Here is a 24,260-nt window from a genome sequence, read left to right on the forward strand (position 1 = left end):
CAATTATACGATTATAGAAATACTTGCAAAAAATATTAATACCATAATGATCTAAATCATTCCAATAATGCAAAATTATAATTGAAATATTGAGTCTTTTTTAAATAAGGATTAATATTTGATGCACCACCGATATATAGATACTATACACCGGTGGTGAAGGAGAAGATGACAGATCATTAAAACAAATGACAATATTGACCGGGTCTTTTTTTACAAAATATTTAAGACTTGTATTTTATTAGGAAACTCTTTATTTCCAATTAACAAAATATATCTACTTTCCTAAACATATTATTACTTAATTATTATCTATTAATTAAAACTCTTTATTTCCAATTAACAAAATATATCTACTTTCCTAAACATATTATTACTTAATTATTATCTATTAATTAAAATTCTTTACACTACCATATTTTAAACCTACGGATCAAGAAGAGGGCCTCATTGACTTAGGCTATGATGGCTCAAATCTCACCTGGGTTAAAGATGGATCATGTGACCATATGAAGGGCGCCAAGCTTGACCGAGCACTATGCAACACCGATTGGAGGGTCAGATTCCCTGATGCTGGAGTTACGCACCTCCCTCGGATAGCCTCTGACCACGCCCATCTCCTTATCCGAGTTGAAGGAGTACAGCGAAATCTAACACCATCTCGTTTTTCCTTTCAGGCTGCTTGGCTCACGCACCAAACATACGAAAGGTGGTAGATCATGCTTGGGATAAGTCTCAAGGTGTTACTGAAAATATACGAAGGCTCGCTGGTACGCTTTCGGACTGGAATAAGTCAGTGTTCGGTAACATTTTTAAACGCAAGAATATTCTCCTAAGCTGACTGGGGGGTATTGAATTCAGACTCTAAATTTCCTATCACGGAGGTTTGGCAAAACTCGAGAGGAAGCTCAAGGAGAAGCTCGAAGATATCTTGCTTCAGGAGGAGCTTTTGTGGTTCCAACGCTCCCGGGAAGAGTGGAATAGTTCCGGAGATAGGAACACAGCTTTCTATCACGCTTCTGCTACGATCCGGAGGTCAAGGAATACTGTCGCAGGCCTACGGACTGATAAAGGAATCTGGATCACGGAGGGGAATGAGATGAAAGCCCACATTCAAACCTACTATACTCAGTTGTTCGCCCGCGGGGATGATCTGGCAATCAATTGGCCGACAGAAGCAGTTTTCCCCAATGTTTCGACTTTGGACTGGCAAGTGTTTAACATATCACTTTCTAAAGACGAGGTTCACAATGCCCTCTCTGACATGAAACCATACAAGGCCCCGGGTCCGGATGGTTTTCCAGCGGCGTTTTATCAACGTATGTGGGAGGAAACGGGAGATAGTGTTTTCGAAATGGTTAACAAGGCTATCACAATGGGCCGGCTCCCCGAAGGAGCAAATGACAATTTAATTGTTCTTATCCCGAAGGTCCCTAAGCCAGAGACTACCAAACAATTCAAACCCATTAGCCTGTGCAATGTGAGCTACAAGATTATCACAAAGACTATTACCAACCGCTTAAAGCATATCTTACCAGATCTAGTAGGCCCGTTCCAAAGTTCCTTTGTCCCGGGGAGGCAGATTTCAGACAATGTAGTTATCTATCAGGAAGTGATGCATACCATGCGAGGCAAGCAAGGCGCGACAGGTTTGATGGTCATCAAACTCGACCTAGAGAAAGCCTACGATCGGCTATCTTGGGATTTCATCCAAGATACGTTGGAGCATGCAGGTTTCAATGTTGTTTAGACCCGCATTATTATGACCTGCATCCGAACATCGAGATTATCTGTGGCTTGGAATGGCGATCGGTTAAGCCCGTTCGCCCCGGGACGGGGAATTCGGCAAGGAGATGCAATGTCCCCAGCCATCTTTGTTCTCTACATGGAACGCCTTAATCATCTCATCGTCGCAGAAGTTGGTAAACATAACTGGAAAGGTATTAAATTGGCTAACTCTGGACCAACTCTCTCTCATCTTTGTTTTGTAGATGACATGGTTCTGTTCTCCGAGGCGTCCATCGAACAAGTGGAGGTGATTCACGCTTGCCTCGACAGGTTTTGCAAGGCCTCCGGGCAAAAGATCAGCTTAGAAAAGTCACAAGTTCATTTTTCACGCAACACTGATCTGGATTTGGCATCTGAGATCGCGATCAAGCTGGGGGGTCTCGGAAACTAAGGATTTGGGATAGTACCTAGGTGTGCCTTCTATCCACGGCAGGATCACATGCAACACCTTCTCGGGCATCCTAGACAGAATCTCAGCACGCCTCGAGGGATGGAAAACCAAAACGCTGTCTACAGCGGGGAGAGTAGTGTTGGCCAAATTTGTCCTGAGTGTTATACCAGTGTATACCATGCAGACTACGTACCTTCCTAAGAGCCTATGCATGGAAGTGGAAAAAAGAATAAGAAAGTTCATTTGGGGCACAACCAGCACTGGGAGCAACAAGCTCAGTCTCACGAACTGGCAAACTGTAACTACAACAAAAGAGCTGGGTAACCTGGGCATTCGCAAGCTCCACGAGCTCAACATAGCATATATGATTAAACTAGGATGGAGGTTAACAACAGAGCCGACAAGTTTATGGGCTCAAGCTTTGACTACGAAATACAAACGAGTGGGGGCTGGTAATGGCAAGGGCAGGCAGAAGGAATCTAACGTTTGGCGGGGAATTAACGCTGCGTCGGGCTTTTTTGGAGAAGGGGAGCTCTAAGGTGGTACGAAATGGAAAAGCCACTCAATTCTGGATGGATGTTTGGGTGATGCCACAACCACTTCGAGAGCAAATGCTTATCCCACTTAGCCTACCTGATTTATATGCCACAGTGGATGAATACTGGGACAGCCACCGAGGATGGAAGTGGGAAAAGATCGCTCATGTGCTCCCTATCGAGGCTCAGGAAAGGCTGGCAAGCGTTGTGTTGGTCGACGGGGATGTGGGAGACGAAAGAGGATGGGATCCGGACAGGGATGGACGATTTACGTTAAAATCAGCCTATGAGCTGGTGACGGATACTATTTATTCCCAGCAGGACACGAAGTAGAAGTTTATTTGGAGGCTCCGACTGCCAGGGAGAATCTGTTTTTTTATATGGCTTGTCAACAGTGGGCGTATCCTCACTAACGAGGAACGTGTTCGAAGGAGACTAACCACTGATGCCACTTGTTTTCGATGTGCAGGACAAATAGAAGATCTGGATCACCTCTTCAGGCGATGCACAGTTGCGAAAGAAACTTGGGAGTCAGTACTGCCGAGGCGAACTATGGAGGCTCTTCGCACTTTGGACTGGAAGGACTGGTTGTCCGTGAACCTCCGGGAAAGAGAAGCTAAGCAGGGCTTTGACGATGGCTGGTCAGAGAAGTTTGGCATCCGGATTTGGTGGCTGTGGAAGTGGCGGAATGATGAAGTCTTCAACCAAGTCTCGACGACGCCGGCTCAACGGAAAGCGTGGTTACTGAAGTATGAAGCAGAGGTACGGGGTGCCTTTGCAAAGAGCAGTTCTCCCGGGAGGGCTCAAGCGCAACCAACAGAGCTTTACGTTGCGGGGTGCGGGGGTATTTTGCGTGACTCAGAGGGAAATTGGAGAGGTGGCTTTACGTCGAACATTGGGAGGTGCGGCATTTAGGAGGCAGAATCCTGGGCGGTTTTGCAAGGTATTCGGTTGGCGAAGGAGCTTGGTATCAAGAAGCTGGTAGTCGAAAGTGACTCGCAAGCTACGGTTCAATGCTTGAAAAGTGAGGAGAGCCTACGTAATAACATCTTACGCCGATGTATTATGGGAGCTGAGAGTATAGAAGAAATTGCTTTCAGGCATGTGTTCAGCGAGCTGAATTTGGTGGCAGATAAGCTGGCAACTTTGGTTTTGTCGCATCCTATTGGGGCGCGCACACTGGATATCCCGCCCCTAAGCGTACACGATGCCATCTTGAATAATCAGGTCGGAGCCAGGTTTCATCATCGCTAGCTGGGCCTCTCGGCTTGGAGTTTTTTGTTTTTGTTTTCACGGGTAGCACCCTCCTTCTGATAAAAAAAAATAGACATGTTTTTAATAAATTATTTTTAATAGTTTTTTAATAGACATATTTTTAATAGGTGGAAATGCAACTATAAAATATTTATTGTCTATGGACATAATTTATTATTGTTTTTTTTGAAGAGATGGACATAAAATTTTAAAGCTATTAAAAACAAAAATATGCTAGGTAGTATGAACATATTTTATAGTTCCATATAATTTTTATTTTTTATTTTTGAAAGGGAAAAGCTTATAAATTTCATTAAAATAATTGTTCAATATGTGTGGACCAACTTGTTCACTGATCTATTAATATACCAAAATGACACTGATTCAAAGTGTCTTTGAAGCTCCCGACACTCCATATAAATTTTTTTATTTTTAAATATTATTTAATGTTTATAACAATAATTCTCATTAATCTCTTATTGTAGAATTTAATTGCAGATGAACAACAATTGCTAATTGGTTGGGACAAATAAAAAGAACTGATTTTGATAAGAACAATTAAGACATAAGATATGTGGCTCGTTTTATGTTTCATTATACTAGTTTGGAAATTTGATTTTTTACGTTATTGGATATTGTTGTGTGGAGTATTACATTCTAACTTTTTAATAAGTTTTTTATGGTTTTATCGGGACCAGGTCAAAGTTTTTTATGGTTTTAACGGGACCAGGTCCACCATTAATTGGGTATATAGGTACAGAACATGGGGTAAGAAAGTAGTAGCATTATTACTCGAGGCACTAGGCCCAAGATAGTATGTACAAAGCCCGAAGTACATGCCCAAAATGGCGGTCCAAATACAAAGATCACGGCCCAAGAAATGGGCCCAAGTGTTTGGGTTGAGAGTATAGACCAGAGATCACTAGACCAGTGTGTCTATAGTGCTCAGATCATGATGTCTCAAAGGGAGGGAATGGTGCCTTATATAGTGTAAAGGCCTTCCGAATTGTTGAAAAGTGTACGACATTGGCTTTTAAATTAGGAAATCTCAAGGAAAAAATTAAAATCTAAACAATCTGAACCATTCATTTGATTTAATAATTTGACGGACATTTTTTCTACCTATTATAGGCCTAACTTCTATTGGCTCTTATTAGTATAGTAGATTAGTATAGTAGATAGTAGATAGTAGATATATAGATAAATTAAATATAATCTCATTTCGATTTGGTATATTATATATATATATATATATATATATATATATATATATATATATATATATATATATATATATATATATATATATATATATATATATATATATGAAATGAAATTATTTCAATTTTATTGAATTGAAATTCAAAAAAAAAATTAAATAGTTAAATACAAAAATATCAAATTAAATAGCAGATTTATTTCAATTATATCTAAATAGACTATTTTCTGTGTTGTGAATTCTATTACTATTAAACTAGTATTTTCACCCGTGCGATGCACGAAATGGATTTGTTATAATAGTAAATACCAGCTAAGGTCCTTCGAGTTTGGTGGTTTCACCACCTATAGTCCCTAACTTCTGTAATTACAATTCGTAGTCCTCCGAATTGCAAAAACACCTTGTTACCATTTAATAACACAACAATTTACTCCAAACTGCTAAAAACTAAAAGAACATATATGCATTTGGGTTAATCTTTCCCAAACCCCCCAAATAATTTTTTTAAAGGGAAATTAGAGTTGATGATGGCAAATTCAAATATGTATGATTTTCAAATACCTCCACATATCTCGCCAAACACCTTGTTTGTTTTGATGTCTTCAATCATCGCATCAAGCTTCATCTTAAACACGCGACAAACAATGTCAGGTCTATCCCCTGCTTTAAGGCCATGGTGTGAAACATTCCGCTCAATCTCAGGCCACTTTGGGTTGCTGGTGAATGTAATGAATATGTGTGGATAATCGATGTGTTTGCATATTGCCATTGCATCTTGATAATTCTGAATCATATACCTAGCTCCACCTGTGAATGTTGATGGGAGTATAATTCGTTTACCCCGAGCTGTGGGGTCTAATTCTCCTCTTGTCAACGCATCACTCAACCCCTGATAAGCTTCACATCGCAATGCCTTCTGATGAGTTCTAATGTATACCAAGCGTGCAGATTCTATCATTGTATATGCATCAACCAAGAATTGTTGGAATAACCTCCTAGAATACAACAATGTATGTTTCTCATTCACTTTCTCATGTATATAAAATGAGAAATACTCTTTGGGGCTAATTCTTATCCTGCCACCAGGATGATGTTCGCGCCATGCATCAGAGAATATAATATCTTCGCGATAACCATCTTCGTCGTAGGGGAACAACAAAGGGTACTGTAACGGCAGATATACAGGGTTCAATTGATTTATTCTCTTCAATTGCCCAGTCCTGGTCTCAATCAATATGTCTAAATCACCCATTAATGGGTCTAGATCCCCGACAATAAGTGCAGCTACCTCATGAGTAGTAGGTAAATTGTAAGTCCTTCCATCTTTGCTCCGCTTGCCTATTAAGTTCATCTTAACCTCAACAATTGGGTTAGATTGGATCTCAGTTCTTGCCATTTTGAAATAGTTGACCAAGACATTATTTTGGTCTAGCATATTCTTTAATTCGACAACAATCTCTTCATTGATATCCCTTGAGTTACTATCCTCTCTATATAGGAAAAATAATGGGAATGGATAAATAATAGTTGAATATCTAGGTGGAATGCAAACATAAGAGAGTATGTATTTGTTATTTACCTGACAAAATTGATGCGATTGTTAATCTCATTATCTGTGTCGTAAATATATAGTTGCGCAAATTTTGGGATCGACCCTTCTGTTGGAACCAAGCTTCCAATCAAGTGATAATTTTGACCACTAATCTTAAACACTGAAGCAACATTACCGGTGTTGAGGGACCTATGACTCTACCGCCCAGAGACGTGAAGTAGAACATGTTGTTATACCTTCGAATATTGTTGAGGAAGTGTCTACTCCGTTCAGTATCATCAAAGTAAAGGCTCTCGAGCACACGAGGAGGATCCTTCATGCGAGGTAATTGGATTTTGCCCTCATAGCAACACTTTGTGTATTTTGGCAATGTGCGTGATACATTTTGATTTGAGTGCTCTTTCCACCAAAATAAAGCCCCACAATAATTACACGAATGAGCCGCATCTCCAAGGTCAAAATAATGATCTGGTAACGTAAACGGCTTATAATTAACAAACATTATTTATATTGTGAAAAAATGAACAGAACAAACGTTTGTATTTAGAGCAAAGAAAACTGACCATATCCATTATTTTGAGTCTCAACCTGTTCGAAATCCATGTTTAAATACAATGAATTGTTAAAAGTAATTTTAAGTAATTGAAAAAATTGTAAACACACAGTGGGAATAACAAAAGGAAAAATGCATGAACAGTGAAGTATAAAGTACCGTTCGTAACATCAGCTAATGGATGGCGTGATAGAGACGCTGAAGTTGGCATATTTAGCATATTCAATGAACGTTCATTGGACGGTGAAAACATGGTACACATATTAACTACAATTTGTTTTATTCAAACATATATAACATCACATTAATGGTATAGAATTTGTTTTTATTCAAGCATATATAACAACACACTTATCATATACAACAAATGAAGAAATAAATAATGAACAAATAAAGAAAATTCTTACAATTTGTGACGACAGTGGAAGGTGTGAAGGGTCCAATTGTACTGTTCAATCATATAAACTTGGGTTGCTAGCAACTGCAATTTTTTGCAAAACAAATAATGGCATCAAATAAAGACAAAATAATATTAATACGTAAAAGTATTTAAAATTATTGAATATATAAAATAAGATTAAAATATTGCTTTAGTCGATATGAGAAATAGAATAATTTGAATATAACATATACCGTTTGTGATTGTATTTAATGATGTCGCTCCAGTTTCCACATTATTCTCTTTGAATGGACTTTGACGAACATTAACTGCAACAATTTAACCGAACAAATAAATCAAAATTTTCATATAATTTAACCTATTATGTTATATTATATTAGTAGTACCTTGGTTGAGTATATTAATAGGTGTTGATGGAGAGCAAACCGTAAATCCACCAAACAATGCTTCATTACCAGCTACTGCAATTATTTATATTCAGGAAGAAAAATTTATGATTGCATTTTATACAGAAGAAAATAAACGCGTAGACTATTAGAAAAATAAATTTGCTCACCATTAAATCTCGGATGAACTGGATTAAATGTTGAAGAACCAACAGTTGTTTGTATTACCGCCTCATTTTCTAAATAAAAAAAAAAACAAACAAACAAAAACGATCACCTAAGACTAAAAAACACTCATTTTTCATTATTTAATTAAAATTACACCTAAGACTATCTCACGCCGATTAGAATGGCTCTAATTGGCGTCACTGGGATTTTAGGCAACAGCCTTGCCGAGTTCCTCACTCTCGCACACCGACCACCGTCACGGCACACCGGCCACCGCCACCGCTACCGCCCACCAGACCTGATGAACGGACAAAGAACCAACCAGGGTGCAAATTCTCTTTCTCACAGTAAGTTTTTCAGCCTCTTTTAACTATTTGGTGACATTAATCCATTCATTTTTCATCTTTTTTTTTAACGTATTCCATTCCGAATTCGTCTAAACCCTTTAATTTTGTAGTCGTTTGTCCCCAATTTGAGAATGCATGCACGGGTTATCATATAATTGAATCCTGTTTCTCAATTTGAGAAACACAAGTCTGATTTCTCAAACTGAGAAATTCGAAACTGGATTTCTCAGTATGAGAAAACCAAGTTCGGAGTTCTAAAGTAAACAGATAATAAAGAAAATAATGAGTGAAACAGTATATAATGAGATTTAATTTTGGCTCTAACCTTGATCCGTGGTCTTTTGCTTCTTCCTGCCCCTTACAATTGTTGATTCTGTGAGTTTCCTCATTATGTTGTTTGTGTGAATTGTGAAAAACTGATGCTCACAAGAAAATAGAAAGATCATAGTTAATTTATAGTTAAGTAATAGGATTTTTAATATTGTCCTATCCTATTAGGAATAAAATTTTTAATGTATAATTGTAGTACGAATAAAATATGAATAATATTGATTAATTGGAATAGTGACAAATAATGTTTTTATTTAATTTGGAAAAAAAATGTTATCATGCCTTTTGATGGTGGTTGGTTTCAGACTGGCTGACTGCATCTAGGGCCCACAAGTTTGATGACTAAATAAATTCCATGGTTGTTTTGTTTGTTTTCTTTTCCCTCTGGAACCAAAAATAAGCCACGGAGAATAATTATATTTGTGCATGTAGTTTGATGGCTAAATAATGCTTTAATGGTTATTTTGTTTGTTTTCTTATTGTGTACAGGCATTTGCTCCTAAACTTCAAGAGACATTTGCTCGAGTTTCTGGTTACTGTGAGCAGAACGATATACATTCTCCTCATATTACAATAGAAGAATATGTTATCTTTTCTGCTTGGCTACGGCTTCCTCCAGAGATTGATTCCAAAACCAAATCTGTATCGTTGCCCATTTCTATGCTACATATGGATTGTTCTATTCTCTTCTGAACCATTTTACATATATAACTCCAACACGATTGTCGTTGACTCTGTAGGAATTTGTGGAGGAAGTCATCGAGACAATTGAACTTGACGGAATAAAGGACATGTTGGTTGGCATGCCTGGTATCAGTGGTCTTTCAACAGAGCAACAGAAGTGGCTCACAATTGCTGTGGAGCTTGGCTCAGCCATCTCATTCCTAGATGTGGATCATTTTCTAAGTCTTTCCTCTGAAGTGAGAATTCGTACAAGTTTACAGATTGCCTATTATTATAATTATAAGTTTAATGTTGTTTGATGAGACTTCTATGTGGTAGTTTCTGAATCTCTGCTCGCCAATTTTGAATATGTTGATTTGAAGAACTTCTTACATTTGATAAATGATGCACTTGCTTTAAGTTTTCACATTTCTTTTTGGACAATTGTATTTGCACTTAAATTTCTGTTATCCTTTCTTGGTTAGACTTCACTGGATTCCCTGCTCTCTATTATTATCTGCATCCTCTTGTAATTCTTTTCTTAAGTTGTGAACCATACTCTATTGCGTGATATTGTTCATATCATTCATATCATTATGTTAATGCATTGTTGTTGTCATTACAGCTAGAGGAGTTTTGTAAGAAGAGAGCAGCAGATCGGGCTAAAAAGGCAACATCAACTAATCAAATCCATGAATTTGATGGGGGTTCAGAGAGATAAACTCTAGATACTGAACCTATACGACCAGATTCTGATGGGGCTGACACATCCAATGCTATAGCCACACCTGCTTCAAAGCTTTCTGGAGTAGATAAAAAATGTGATTTCCAGGAAAATGATATAGTGCGGAAGACCAACTTTGGTTCTTCAAATTATGCAAGTGCTGGTTCAACATTTGCTGCAAATAATTTTGATGTTGAGTTTTCCACCTCAGAGGTCCATTATGGCAATGATATTGAAAAGCTTTCAATGCCAGAAAATGATAGTAATCATTCCCAAAAAAGGGTGAAAATGATAGAGATGTGGGAAGTTTTGCCTTTGAGATTGCTTCTGATCATTCTGCAGACAACACTTTGCTGCCTCCTTTTTCAAATAGCGGTAGAGTTACCAGTAATTCTGATTATGATGGTTTGCACAAAACCGTAACAAGGTTCAATGAGATCTTTCCAAAAGATCTTGCAGCTGTAAATTCTAGTGCTTCTTATATAGGAAATATTTCACCAGAGAAGACTGGTCTAACTGATCGTTGGGCTAGTGGTCTGACGTCTGCTTTGCATAAAGGTACTTAGTGGTTATCTTTAGATTTCTTCTCTATACCTCTTGTAACATTTTCTCTCTCCTCTATTATATGGACCATTCATTTACTTGTATTTGGTGTACATGATCTTACAACATATTTATGTTTTATGATAGACTCCCTGACACCTATGGCCAGCTTGACTGATTTTTCTTCACAAGAACGTGGTTAACAGGAAGAACAATCGTTTGCACCATTCACCAACCGAGTATTGATATATTTGAAGATGGCCATCATTGTCATCATCTAGGACATCAATCACCACTTTGTACTTAATTATTCCGTCTGGCCAGTGTTTATCGCAAGCTTTACAATACATTCTGTATGTGTAGTCTTGAAGCTTCTTCCCACACCCCTTACTCTTACAGTCCTTGAAGTACCATTCGCTTTCTATGCCTAGAATTTCTCCAAGTACCCAAAATTCACCGACCTAAAAATCAATTACACAATACTTGAGAAATATAATGAGTGCCTTTTCAAATGGTTTCAATACAAACTCTAAATCAATAATTTTTACCTTCTTGTCATCATAAATATCCTTCAAAGAAGTAATTGTGACATTTTCACTCGACAAAGCTTCCAACGATCCAGATCCAATCATTCTTGAACTTGAGCTTATACTTCCTATTGGAGTAAAGAACCTAGGCATACTGATTTAAACGGATTATCCGAAATCATCAAATTGTTTGAAATACAATATTATACGAAGTGGTAAATTTTAAACCGACACAATACCTCTCCTTGAAATTGAGCAACTCAGGGCACTCATGGTTGAACAGAATCTTTGTTGCAGTGTAGGAACTGGATATTCTAACCTCACCGTCTAGTATGATAAACAATTTTAAATATAGTTAAAATCGAATCAAATAAATTTATGCCTGCCACTGGATAATTACTTACCATCATTCAACCTGGCTCTACACAGTTGTAGTATAACAATCAGTGGATCTGTCAAATCAGCATTATAGTAAGGTAAGACAGAATCCACGTGCTCCTCCCACAGAGTAATCGTGAGCCGACTCCCCCTGAGTGAACAACAATGAACATGATGACGACTAAATTTATACTTAAACAAATTAAAAAGGTCATCTAAACAAATACATACCGAGAATCTTCAATGACAAAATCAATCAACCTTTGGGGTTTTGAATTAACTTGGATAGTTTTTGGCTCAGTAATGGAAACTACACGGCCAATCAAATCTGCGAAAACCAAACAAAAGATTTTAAATTGTCATTCATGAATATACTATTAGAAATTTAGTATAACAAAAACAAATGAGAACACATCTAGTATAGAACAAAATTTAAAGAATAACTTACCAATTAGCTGATTGCAATCCACTCCTCCAGGAGCTTTCAACGATCCAAAATCTTTAAATTTGAACATGTGTTTGGGAAAACCATATTCATCTAGATCTGTGACGCTGATCAAAGTGTCGTTGTTCGCTTTCATCATGTACTTATGCTCACACGACTTAAACTTCATGCAACACGTTTGCACAACGAAATTGTGAATATCATACACTTCCCCTTCCTTTAAGAGCTTGTTGAATTTTAAAACAAACTCTTTCGGAATTTGTAAATGAATGCAAGTTCCCTGAGGAAGATCATGTCATTCGTATATGTAACGTGAATTTTAAAACTAAGCCACCAAACATAGTAAACAATATGATTATAATGTAAACAATATTGATGTTATGTTTTTAGTATATATTTTATATTTTATATTTTATTTAATTTTTAATATTCACTAAAAATTTCCCAAACATGGGCGGGAGAAAGAAACCTGGGGGTGTTTGTATTCCTACTAATTCGAACGAATCGAAGGATTTCACGCCATTAGTTTGCCCCACAATAATCCGAATTGGGGGTGCCACAAACCAGACAAAAAAATGCAATAATGTGCTTCCATAGAATCCACATCAATCAATTCAATATTATATTCATACTAACTCATAAACTAATAATAATAAAAATAAAGAATTATTGCGTTTTATTAAAAAAACGTAAAGCATGCAAAAAATTAATAAGATTATAAGATTATCAACTCCACCAGAAATAAACATGTACTATAAACCGTTGAACTATAGTAATTATATTCACCTGGGAATCATGGAATAAGCATTCCACGTTTTGTTGGTTGACTGTGGAACGTGGATATTCCCTTGACAAATAACAGCGCATCAAGTGGAGTCTTATACAACTTTTTCTTGTCTTTGGGGATAGGCTGGAAGCAGAGACAAAAATAGATTCCATTAGTATTTACTATTTGAAGAATCGAATGAAAATTCCTTCGCATAATCGAAAGTATTATATGGAGGTGTTGAATTGTGTGGGCAGATTATAAGATTTATAGTATTTATAGCGTCAGCTTTATTTGTATTCTCCTATTGTATTACGAATAGGGATTTGAATGTAGAATTATAATACGAATAGGATTGTAGGAATTTTAAAGTAGAAAATAATATATTTGAAATCTAAATCTTTTGTGCGTTCGGAATGAATATATTGTCCTATTGTATTACAAATAGGAATTTTAATGTAGAATTATAGTACGAATAGGAAAGCGTTCGGAATGAATATATTGTCCTATTGTTCCGATAATTAGGGTCTCGTATTACAAATAGGAATTTTATTAAGAATTGTATTGTATTATTTTATAATATTAGAATACCAATTTTAATATAGAATTATAATACGAATAGGAAAGTAGAAACCAATATATTTTATTAGGAATTGTATTAGACTATTTTATTAGGAATTGTATTGTATTATTTTACAATATTAGAATAGAAATTTTAGGAATTGGGCGGGAAATTAAAACTTTAGGATTTTGTTTTTATATATAGTATAGAAGTATAGATTATTAACATTTATATTATTATTATTATTTTATTGTCAAATTCTGTTAGTATATAATGGCCGTGAAGCTCAATAATAATATAACCATAATTAAATATTCTTGTATTCTATTCCGTGAGGCACAATAATAAATTAACTATAATTGAATATTCTTGTATTTTATATTCTTCTAGAATTTCTATTATCATCATTAATTATTTCATAGTTTACCTTAATTAAATAATTTGACCAATACAATGAATTTAGGCGGAAAAAATGCTAGAAGGAGAATTTTACTTTTAATTATATATATATATATATATATATATATATATATATATATATATATATATATATATATATATATATATATATATATATATATATATTGTGCTATTTTATTACGAATAGGAATTTTAATGTAGAATTATAGTACGAATAGGAAAGTAGGAAAAAATATATTCTATTAGGAATTGTATTACACTATTTTATAATATTAAAATAGGAATTTTAACCTAGAATTATAGTACGAATAGGAAAGTAAAAAATAATATAATTTATTAGAAAGCAAGATTTTTTAAGAATTGGGCGGGAAGTTAAAGTTCAGGATTTTATTTTTATATATAGCATAGATAGATATAGATAGATTACCATGTTATTATTTAATCGCTTTAAAAAAGATATAAATCTATTTAAATAGCAATATAATGAAGGAAAATAATATAGCAAATACAAATGAGATTGTATTTTATTTATTTTAGATTGTTTTATTTTATGCACATAAAGGATAAAAAATGAACTATTTCAATGACTATATTTTTAATTTAGAATTAAAAATATATTTCTAATTTTGGATCAAAATCCCAAAAAAAATTAAAAAATTAAATGTAAAAATTTCTATAATATTAAAATATTAAATTAAATAGAAGTTTTCAATTCAACCTAATTATAATAAATTCTATATATCTACTTTGAATTGAAATTTTTTATTCTATTTTAATAGATAATATAAAAAATAAATTTAAACATATCTATAATATTAAATATTAAATTTAATAAATGATTTAAGAATTTTGACATATCTATTTTAAATTGTACTTTTTATTCTATTTTAATAAAAAAATTCCTTGTATATGGATTATGTTACCATTAAATTATCATATCATATATTATTATTTAATGTCTCTTAAAAGAGATTGATTTCAAATTTCAAAACAGACATGCATCTTTTTCTAGGATGAGCAGAAAATTTGGGCTTCTGTTTTAATATGTATAAAAATAAAAATATATATAGATATACTACCAAATTATAAATTTTTAGTTTACAAATAATATATTTTAATATATTAAAAATAAACATTTATTCATGGTCAGTATAATTTGCCTTTGACACACTATTATCACATCTTGTTATTATATCCTATAATAATGTCTTGGAGGGCAAATTATTATGAGTGTTCACAATTTACATAATGAATGTTTATAATTTTATGTGTTAAATGTTCACAATTTACATATTGAATTTCATAATTTACATACTGAATGTTAATAATTTATATATTGAATGTTCACAATTTACATACTGAATGTTCACAACTTACATATTGAATGTTCACAATTTTATATACTAAATGTTCACAATTTTATATACTAAATATTCATAATTACATACTGAATATTCACAATTTAAATTATGAATATTTAATATGTAAATTATAAACATTCAATATATAAAATGTGTATGGGCTCAAACTATCAGTGGTCCAATGCTTTTCTCAAAAAGCCTGCTGTATTGCTTGTGGTTTAGTAAAATACTATAATCCAATAAAATTTTAAGGAAAAAATAAAAAAGATTCTTTCAAAGAAAGAACGAAATTCCTTTGAACTTTCATGCGTAGTCAGATCACTATCATCTTCCCACATAATTAATGGATATTCTTTTTCAACAATAATAAAGGGAAAACTGTGGATAAACAACACACAGGCCGGAAAGTTCTATAAGAAAAATGATCAAAACACCAATAAGTTCTATATATTATTTTTCCAAAGTTTATTATCTGTCCCGACATCCTTTCATAATCAATAAGACATGCCTTAATTGATTCTACTTCATTCATCGATGTCTTAAAAAAGGGCATGCTGTCATTTGTGAAAAAGAGATGTGATATTCCCGGAGCACCCTTGTCACAATACAAGGAGAGACATACCGATAATTCACAGTCCGGGTAATCAAATGTGACAACACTTCAGCACAGAAGATGAATAAATAGGGCGATAGTGGATCACCTTGACGCAACCCACGAGTTGGAATAATATAATCTGTGAGGACCCCATTCACACTAACTCTATAATGCACAGTAGTAACACAACACATGATAAGTTCAATCCACTGACTATAAAAATCAAAATGGACCATAATTTCATTCAAGAAACCCTACTCCATCTTATCATAAGCCTTCGCCATGTCAAGCTTAAGCGCACTCCAACTTGTATTACCTTCCATTTTACGATTAAGATAATGAAAAACCTCCAAGGCAATCAGAACATTGTCTATGATGAGTCTTCCTAGGATGAAGGCACTTTGCGTAACCGAAATGATACCCTTAATGACAACTTTCAAGCGATTCGTTAACATCTTAGACATAATTTTATATGCGACGTTACAAATTAAAGAGCGATAGGGCGCAAATCGCTCATAGTAGTAGGTACTGCCTTCTTTGGTACCAAATTAAAGTATGCACCTTAAGGTGTAAAGTTAAGCACCTGAAGGTTTAAAATTGTGCATCCAAGATTATGCACATGAATGTTCAACGTTTATGGATATTAGGAAAAAGACAAAAGAGCCATTTATTAGCATTTAAAAGAAAAAAATGTGCGCTTTTTTTGGTCAATTCGATCAAGACTAATCTATGGCTAATATTTTTCACAGGAGCAACACTTTGCATAGGAGCTCCTCTCCCCTCCCCCCTACATACATACATACATACATATAAGGATCAGTTCACGTGCAAAAACTCTCTCATGTGAAAGATGGAGTGAAATCAGAGCCGTTGATCAAATCTAAAAAAAAAAAAAAAAAAAAAAAAAAAAAAAAAAAAAAAAAAAACAGCACTGATATAAACCCAGGATCTGCTACTAGCGCTCACAGCAGTGCTACCTATAATGTTAACCCTGGTTGGGAGCTCGAATGTTTTCTTTTCTCTTATGTGTTACTTTGGCAATGTCCAGGCCATTAACTGATTGCTGGAACATGATTGGAAAATGATAGCGATTGTGTTTTGCGACTGCAAAAAATAAAAATAAAAAATCGCCAATTAAAGAAGCAAACTGTAAAAACTGGTGCATCTTAAGAAGGAAAACAACACACCTTAAAAAGGAAAACCACGCACCTAAAGTTTTAGGCCGACGCACCCTTAAGTTTCAACAACTGACGCACCATAAGCACACATACCACACACCTTAAAAAGAAAAATCATGCACCTTAAGAAGGAAAACCACGCACCTAAATTTTTAGGCCGACGCACCTTAAGCACACATACCACGCACCTTAAAAAGGAAAACCACGCACCTTAAGAAGGAAAACTACGGACCTAAAGCTTTAGACCGACGCACTTTAAGTTTCAACAACTGACGCACCTTAAGCACAAAAACCACGCACCTTAAGAAGAAAAACCACTTAAATTTTAAGTTATTTACAAAAATGTAATTCCATTTTTCATCATCTTCCTGCTTTAAAGTCGTTAGATCTTCCTAGATGAACATCTCTAATTGGTCCACAGTTTTCATCTCAATGTAAGTTTATAATTGACCAATATCAGATACATATATAAAACATTGCTTTTAAGACTCAGGTGTAATAATATAAGTTGAATTTTTGTTACCAACATTTAAAAGGTTTGGGAAAAATCTTTATTTGGAAGGTTAGTGGAAATAAATGCTTGTGGTGATGGTCAAATGATAAATAGTGTGTTGTCTATCTTTTAGTAACTAGGTAGTACTCTTCTTTATGGCACTTTAAGATGTGAAATGTTAAAGCAAACAGATGCCAAACATTGCAGGTGAGGCATATGGGCAAGCATTTATACTCTTTTTTAATTTACTGCTCCGATCCTTTCACTGCAATTCATCGGCTAGTCTACACCCCCACCATAATTGATTTAGTTTTATGATTTCTAACATCAAAGTGTACACTCTAAAGTGTAGGTTAAACTTATTGACTATATGTCTATACACACATTTGTACTTGGTATAATATATTACTAGGAGAACATTGTATTTTTAGTTTGTGTTACATTTAGTATGCGCCTATTGATTGACCGCATAAATGTAATTAAGACAAAGTAATTATGGAGAATGTAGTGGGCAAAAGACAAGAATAATGAATGCACTCAACAATTGTATATATAGATAGCTTATATGACCCAACTTGGCATGATCCACCTCTCCATTGGCTTGCAAGATGTCTTCTCCAAATGCAGCCACTACCTTTTTCCACCATCTATCCAGTGCCTTTCATCAAGATATATATTCTGCATAATCACAAACTAACAACTACCACATGAATTCCGCAAAACCACTGGTTAAGTTTACTTATAATGCAGCCCGCATGGGCAGCTGAGTTGGTCATAGAGGTGAAGTTTGGAAAGAATCACCAGGGATTGAGTCTCACCCGTAACAATGTGGCAGAACCTCTCAAAGTGAGGGGGGCCCTTGTGCGCTAAGCAAAGGTCTAGCCTCTATATTCAGTGAAGTTACCATGATTTACATCTTCCCAGATGCTCTATCGGGCCCCTCTCAAAGTGAGTGGACTCCTTGTGCGCAGTAAGCAAAGGTCTAGCTTCTATATTCAGCTAAGTTACCATGATTTACATCCTCCCAGATACTCTATCGGACCCCACCCAAAGTGAGGAGACTACTTGTGCGCAGTAAGCAAAGGTCTAGCCTCTATATTCCGCTGCAATCGTTATACCCTGCACCACGGCATGCGTAGCACTGTGCACCCTGCGCCTCCCAAAACGACGTCGTTTTGGTAAGTTATGTAGGGAGTTGACGCGATTATGTGTATTTGTTTATAAATTATGTGTATTTGTTTATACAATTATGTGTATTTGTTTATACGATTATGTACATTTTTTATACAATCATGTACATCTTTTTTATACAATTATGTACATCCGAAACAAGAAATTTATGTGTATTATGTTAAGAGTTGATGTTTATTATGTTAAAAGTTTATGTATATTCTGTATTATGTTAGATTATATGTATTATTTAAAAAAAAAAAAAAAAAAAAAAAAAAAAAAAAAGTATGTGTATTTTGTTATACAATTATGTACATTCATATATACAATTATGTATATTCTAGTATAAAATTATGTACATTTTTGAACATGAGATTTTTTTTTACAGAAAATTAACCGCGAACACAGGATAGCAAAATTTAAATATATATATATATATATATATCTGAAACGACGTCGTTTTGCATTAGGGCGCACAATGCAATACACGCTTGGTGGAGGATATAAATTGTCATTCATCAGCTTAGTTACCATGATTTACTTCCTCACCGATGCTCTATCGGGCCCCTCTCAAAGTGAGGAGACTCCTTGTGCCCAGTAAACAAAGATCTAGCCTCTATATTTAGAGGAGTTACCATGATTTACATTCTCCCAGATGCGTTGTCGGGTGTGGACCAGCCTTGGGATTGGGATTCAACCTTATTTAGGGAAGAAGTTTACTTCTAATGCATTTAATTAGCAACACGTACGTTAATAATGGTGGACTGATCGAAATTCATACCACAATTTGGAGTGTGGAAACCTAATTAAGTAATGATACTCAATCGACGACCGGAATACCTACAGCATACGAAAAAAATCTGAAAAAGATTCACGGAGACCGGGAGGTTCTCGTGGTTCGCCGAAGAGAAGTTATGGAATCGTGAATCAATTTTCTTTAGAGCATCTTCAACCTATTCAACTCCAAAACATCAAATTTTTTCAGCAAATATCACATCGGAAAGAATATTCTCAGCATATTCTCACACCAAATTTTATTCATCTCCAACCCATTTACACCAAAACACCAAACTTTTACACTAAAATAATTTTATTTTTTAATTATTAATTCGAATTTAGTTAATTTAATATAATTTAGTTCAAACTTAATTAGTTTAATATAAAATATAATTTGTAACGTAAATAATATTTTTATTAACATTAATTTTTTTATAACATTAATTATTTTAAAAAATCGAATTTAACAATATTTTTGAAAATTAATTAATTCCACAAAATTATGTTCTAGTTATGTTTAATGTATTTGAAATTTTAATTAATATATATTCAATATTAGTCTTGTTTCCATCGCCTCAATGAGATCTTTACAATGATATAATTTTTATTTAATAATACAAAGTTTAAATATAAGTATTTAACAAAATAAAAAATTACATATAAAACAAATAAATGATACATTTAGAATTATAAAAAGAAGCAAGGGCAAAAGGGTCATTTTCATCCTCCATTTTCATTTGACGCAGATGAACAGTGCAGCGCCAAATATAGCGCTACACTGTTCATCAACGCCATTTTCTTTGGCGTTATAGCGCGATGCAAATTTACCTTGGAGACAGAAATTTGCTACGATGGTGTTTTGAAGTTGGGATTTGACGTCCGTTGGAGATGCTCTTAAACATCTACAATTCTACTATAATTAAAACTCTTAAAATGAAACAAAAATAATGACAAATTATTACAATTTTAAATACACACAATTATAATTTCATCCCTATAAATTAATTATGGAAACAAAAATATAAAAAATAATGACAAATCTAAACCATCCAAAATCACGATCTAATGGCCCAAAAATGTCCCATGCATGTTCTCATATAAATGACAATCGTTATGCTGTGCATCCGTATGCACGGATGCCAAAACGACGTCGTTTTATTAAAAAACGTGCGTCTCCCCTTTAAAAAAAAAAATTCAAGTTCGATTCCCAGCAACAACATTATATTGTTCATTCATTCTGAAATTTTAGTTCATAGATTATGGAATTATAGTTCATTGATTATGGAATTATAGTTCATCGATTATGGAATTGTAGTTCATCGATTCTGAAATTTTAGTTTATAGATTATGAAATTTTAGTTTATTCATTCTGGAATTTTTAGTTCATAGATTAGATTATGAAATTATAGTTCATCGATTATGGAATTATAGTTCATCGATTATGGAATTTTAGTTCATATGTTGTTGCTGGGAATCGAACCTGATTTTCTTTTTTTAAGGGGAGACGCGCGTTTTATTAAAACGACGTCGTTTTTGCATCCGTATGCACCATGCATGGTGCATACGGATGCACAGCATAATGGTGCATACGGATGCACAGCATAATTTGCCTATAAATGAGTGTTCACTATTTATTGGTCAATTTATTTCATTTTATTTATCATGTTTACTATTTATTGATCAATCAGCTATCTTCTCTTTACATTTTTTTAGTATTTTCTTATTATTTTTAATTATTTTATATTTAATAACACTTTTAATGTAATTTCTAAATATATAATTTTTATATAAAAAATACTAAACTTAAATTGTGAAACTAAATTATAAATAATTTTATTCAAACTTTATTAACCAACCAGAGCACATACATACATAAAATGAGATAGAGTAAGTACTTTATTTTTAATACACCACTTAATAAATTAATTAAATGAAAATATACTCCTAAAGAGACTATGCTGCCTCCTCTCCAAACTTGATACATTTTTTTTCTATTTTTTTAATAATTAAAAAATCTTTTTAAAATTTCATTTGTCTTGTTAGTGTCACGTAATATTCATTGAGGTTTCAACATTTCAAAATCAATCATAAAATATACCAACTCAACAACATTACCGATCCTCATTCGCAACAAACCAACAACATGCAAATTAAGTTGTACAAAATTTGGTATTAAATGTTAAAATCGCACATGTTTTTTGGTTCTGTGATTCAATTGCATGAACCGTACAAGTTAAGTAGAATATTTGATATTTTTTAAAATATTATAAATTTTGAAAAAAAAAAAAAAAAACATGACACATCTTATGAGTATATATATTTCATTCTAAAAATAGAAAGTATGGAGCATTTAGTCAATTAATAAAAAGAGAAAAAGTATAATTTGGCAAATATATATACACACTATTTGTTTCTCCATATTTTGATAATTAGGTACTAAAGTATAATTTGGCAAATATATATACACACTATTTGTTTCTCTTACGGCTATGTTTGGCAGAGCTTATTTAGGAGCTTATAGTTTATTTTGAATTACTAATGAGCTATAAGTTCTGTTTGGTAATATTTTCAAAATAAGCTAGTAACTTAAAATAAGAGCTTATTTTGAAAAAGTTACTTTATGTAGCGTTTCAAAAATAAGTTAAGAGCTTCCTAACTTTTTTTCAATCTTTATCCTTATTATTTTAAATAAATGACATCTTTTTTCCTTCTTAATTAAAACTCTTTTGACCTTTTCTCTTCTCCTATATTTTTATTCGTCCTCTCTCGCAACTTTTCACCACCCAGCAACTCCTTAAAGTTCTAACTCTAATCGTCCGTTCATAAATAAATGACATCCTTTACCCTTACCAATTAAAAAAAAAAAAAATCTTTTGTTTTAATTTAATATATATCTCATATATATTATAAAAACAAAACTTTTTTTTATAAATTAAATATATCTCATATATTTAATAATATAATAATCACATCATTTAAATTTTATGAAAATGTCCTTTTTAGTCTTTTTACATTTATCAGCTTATCAAAAAAACTAATTTTACCAAACACTTTTAAGCATAATCATTTAGTTAACAGCTCTTCAGCTTTCAGCTTCTCGCTTCTAGCTTATAGTTTTTTTAGCTTTCAGCTACCTTTGCCAAACATAGCCGTAGTCCCAATCATATGGAAAAATGGCATTTTTTTTCCCTGAATTGTAGGCTTATAGTATTTTTCATCCCTGAGTTATTTATGTATCCACATTTGCCCCTCAATTATTTTAAAAATAGCGATTTTTTCTCCTTTGATGTTAAATGGACATTTTTACACTTAAAATAATTATTTCATTTATTTTTCTTCTCTAACAAATTATTACTTGTATATAGGGATGACGATGGTTCGATTTGAACTGAATCGGACACTATAACAACTGAATTATTAAAACAGTTGGGATGGTTCTTGTTACGATTTAGAACTGAAAAAATAAAATCATTGTTGAATTTAGACTATTTTAAAATAGTAAATGGAATTTACAAAAAATAAATAAATAAATAAATTTTGTAAACTGGAATAAATATAAATGCGAACCGGAACCGAACAGATTTAGCATTTACAAACGATGTTTACAAATCTGTTTGGTTCTAGTTCACATTTGATCTAATCTGATTCTAGTTTCGGTTTGAACTGTCAGTTCAAAATTTATTTATTTATTTAATTTTGTAAATTATATTTTTCTATATTTTTAAAATAGTCTAAATTCAACAATTATTTTATTTTATTTTTTTGGTTTTGAATCGTAACAATTAAGAACCATCACTACTATTTCAATTCGATTGTTATCATGTCTGGTTCGGTTCAAATCGAACCGTAGCCATTTCTACATATAAGCAAAAATTTGTTGAAGAAGAAAAATAAATGAAATAATTGTTTTAAGGATAAAAATATTCATTTAACATCGAAGGGGAAAAAAAAAAAAAAAACTATCACTCACTGCTGGAAATTATGTAATTTCCGACCACCTGAAAGTGATCTTAAATCAAGTCGAAAGCCTTGTTCCGACCACCTTTGGTATCCGAAAAAACCTTTGTTGCTATTTTCGATCACTTTTTGCTTTAGACTTGATTTAAGATCATTTTCAGATAGTCAAAAATTCAATAATTTTTAACAGTGATTTTTAAAATAATTGAGGTGGCAAATGTTAATATATGAATAATTCAAAGAAAAAAGTACTATAAACCTATTATTCATAAATTTTTTTTTTTTAAAAAAAGTGTCGTTTCCCTATCATTTATAAAAGATACCTAAATCTTTTCTATAATTTTTACTCCGTTTTATATTTTTGTTTTTCAAAAAAAAATACCGACTTTATTGGCGTCAAATCTGATGTAAGTACTTTCACCCCCAGCATTTCATTTCCTTTTCAATTTGGCCCCAACTTGTCGGTCGCTACTATCTTTTCCGCTAAGAAGCCCTTTTTGCATTTTAGACACTTCCTGAATTAATAATTCGAGTCTTTCAAAAAAAACAATAATCCGAATATTTAATTTTAGGAAAATTACAAAATACAAGTGACGTCCAAAGCGAAGAATTTGACGCTTGTCCCCACCTTGAAATTGTGGGACCCTCCCTTCAATGCTCAATTCACTATCACCCATCTCAGTTCACAGGTTTCATTAACTCGTGACCTTCCCCAATGGACCCCCAACATGCTTTTGGAAAAAACCGATTCAAACAATCCATCGCTTTAACCCTTAA

General features: G+C 33.4%; 1 protein-coding gene across 1 annotated transcript; it reads right to left on the minus strand.

Annotated features, from left to right (window-relative positions):
• Positions 1-11,039: 11,039 nt before the first annotated feature.
• LOC109184093 lies at positions 11,040-12,343 on the minus strand. Its single transcript, XM_019334134.1, has 6 exons — positions 12,208-12,343; positions 11,991-12,087; positions 11,786-11,910; positions 11,621-11,708; positions 11,403-11,535; positions 11,040-11,315 (listed from the first exon to the last, which is right to left on the minus strand). The coding sequence occupies exons 1-6, from the start codon at positions 12,341-12,343 to the stop codon at positions 11,040-11,042; spliced, it is 855 nt and encodes a 284-aa protein (XP_019189679.1).
• Positions 12,344-24,260: the final 11,917 nt, after the last annotated feature.

This window comes from Ipomoea nil, unplaced genomic scaffold (genome assembly GCF_001879475.1).
Source record: "Ipomoea nil cultivar Tokyo-kokei standard unplaced genomic scaffold, Asagao_1.1 scaffold1250, whole genome shotgun sequence".
Taxonomy (NCBI): Eukaryota; Viridiplantae; Streptophyta; class Magnoliopsida; order Solanales; family Convolvulaceae; genus Ipomoea; species Ipomoea nil.

Coding starts and splice junctions, on each gene's coding strand:
- LOC109184093 (XM_019334134.1), bottom strand. CDS start 12,343: ATGATGAAAGCGAACAACGACACTTTGATCAGCGTCACAGATCTAGAT. Junction 12,088..12,207: donor GGATTGCAATCAGCTAATTG/GTAAGTTATTCT, acceptor TGGTTTTCGCAG/ATTTGATTGGCCGTGTAGTT. Junction 11,709..11,785: donor TAGAGCCAGGTTGAATGATG/GTAAGTAATTAT, acceptor TTATCATACTAG/ACGGTGAGGTTAGAATATCC.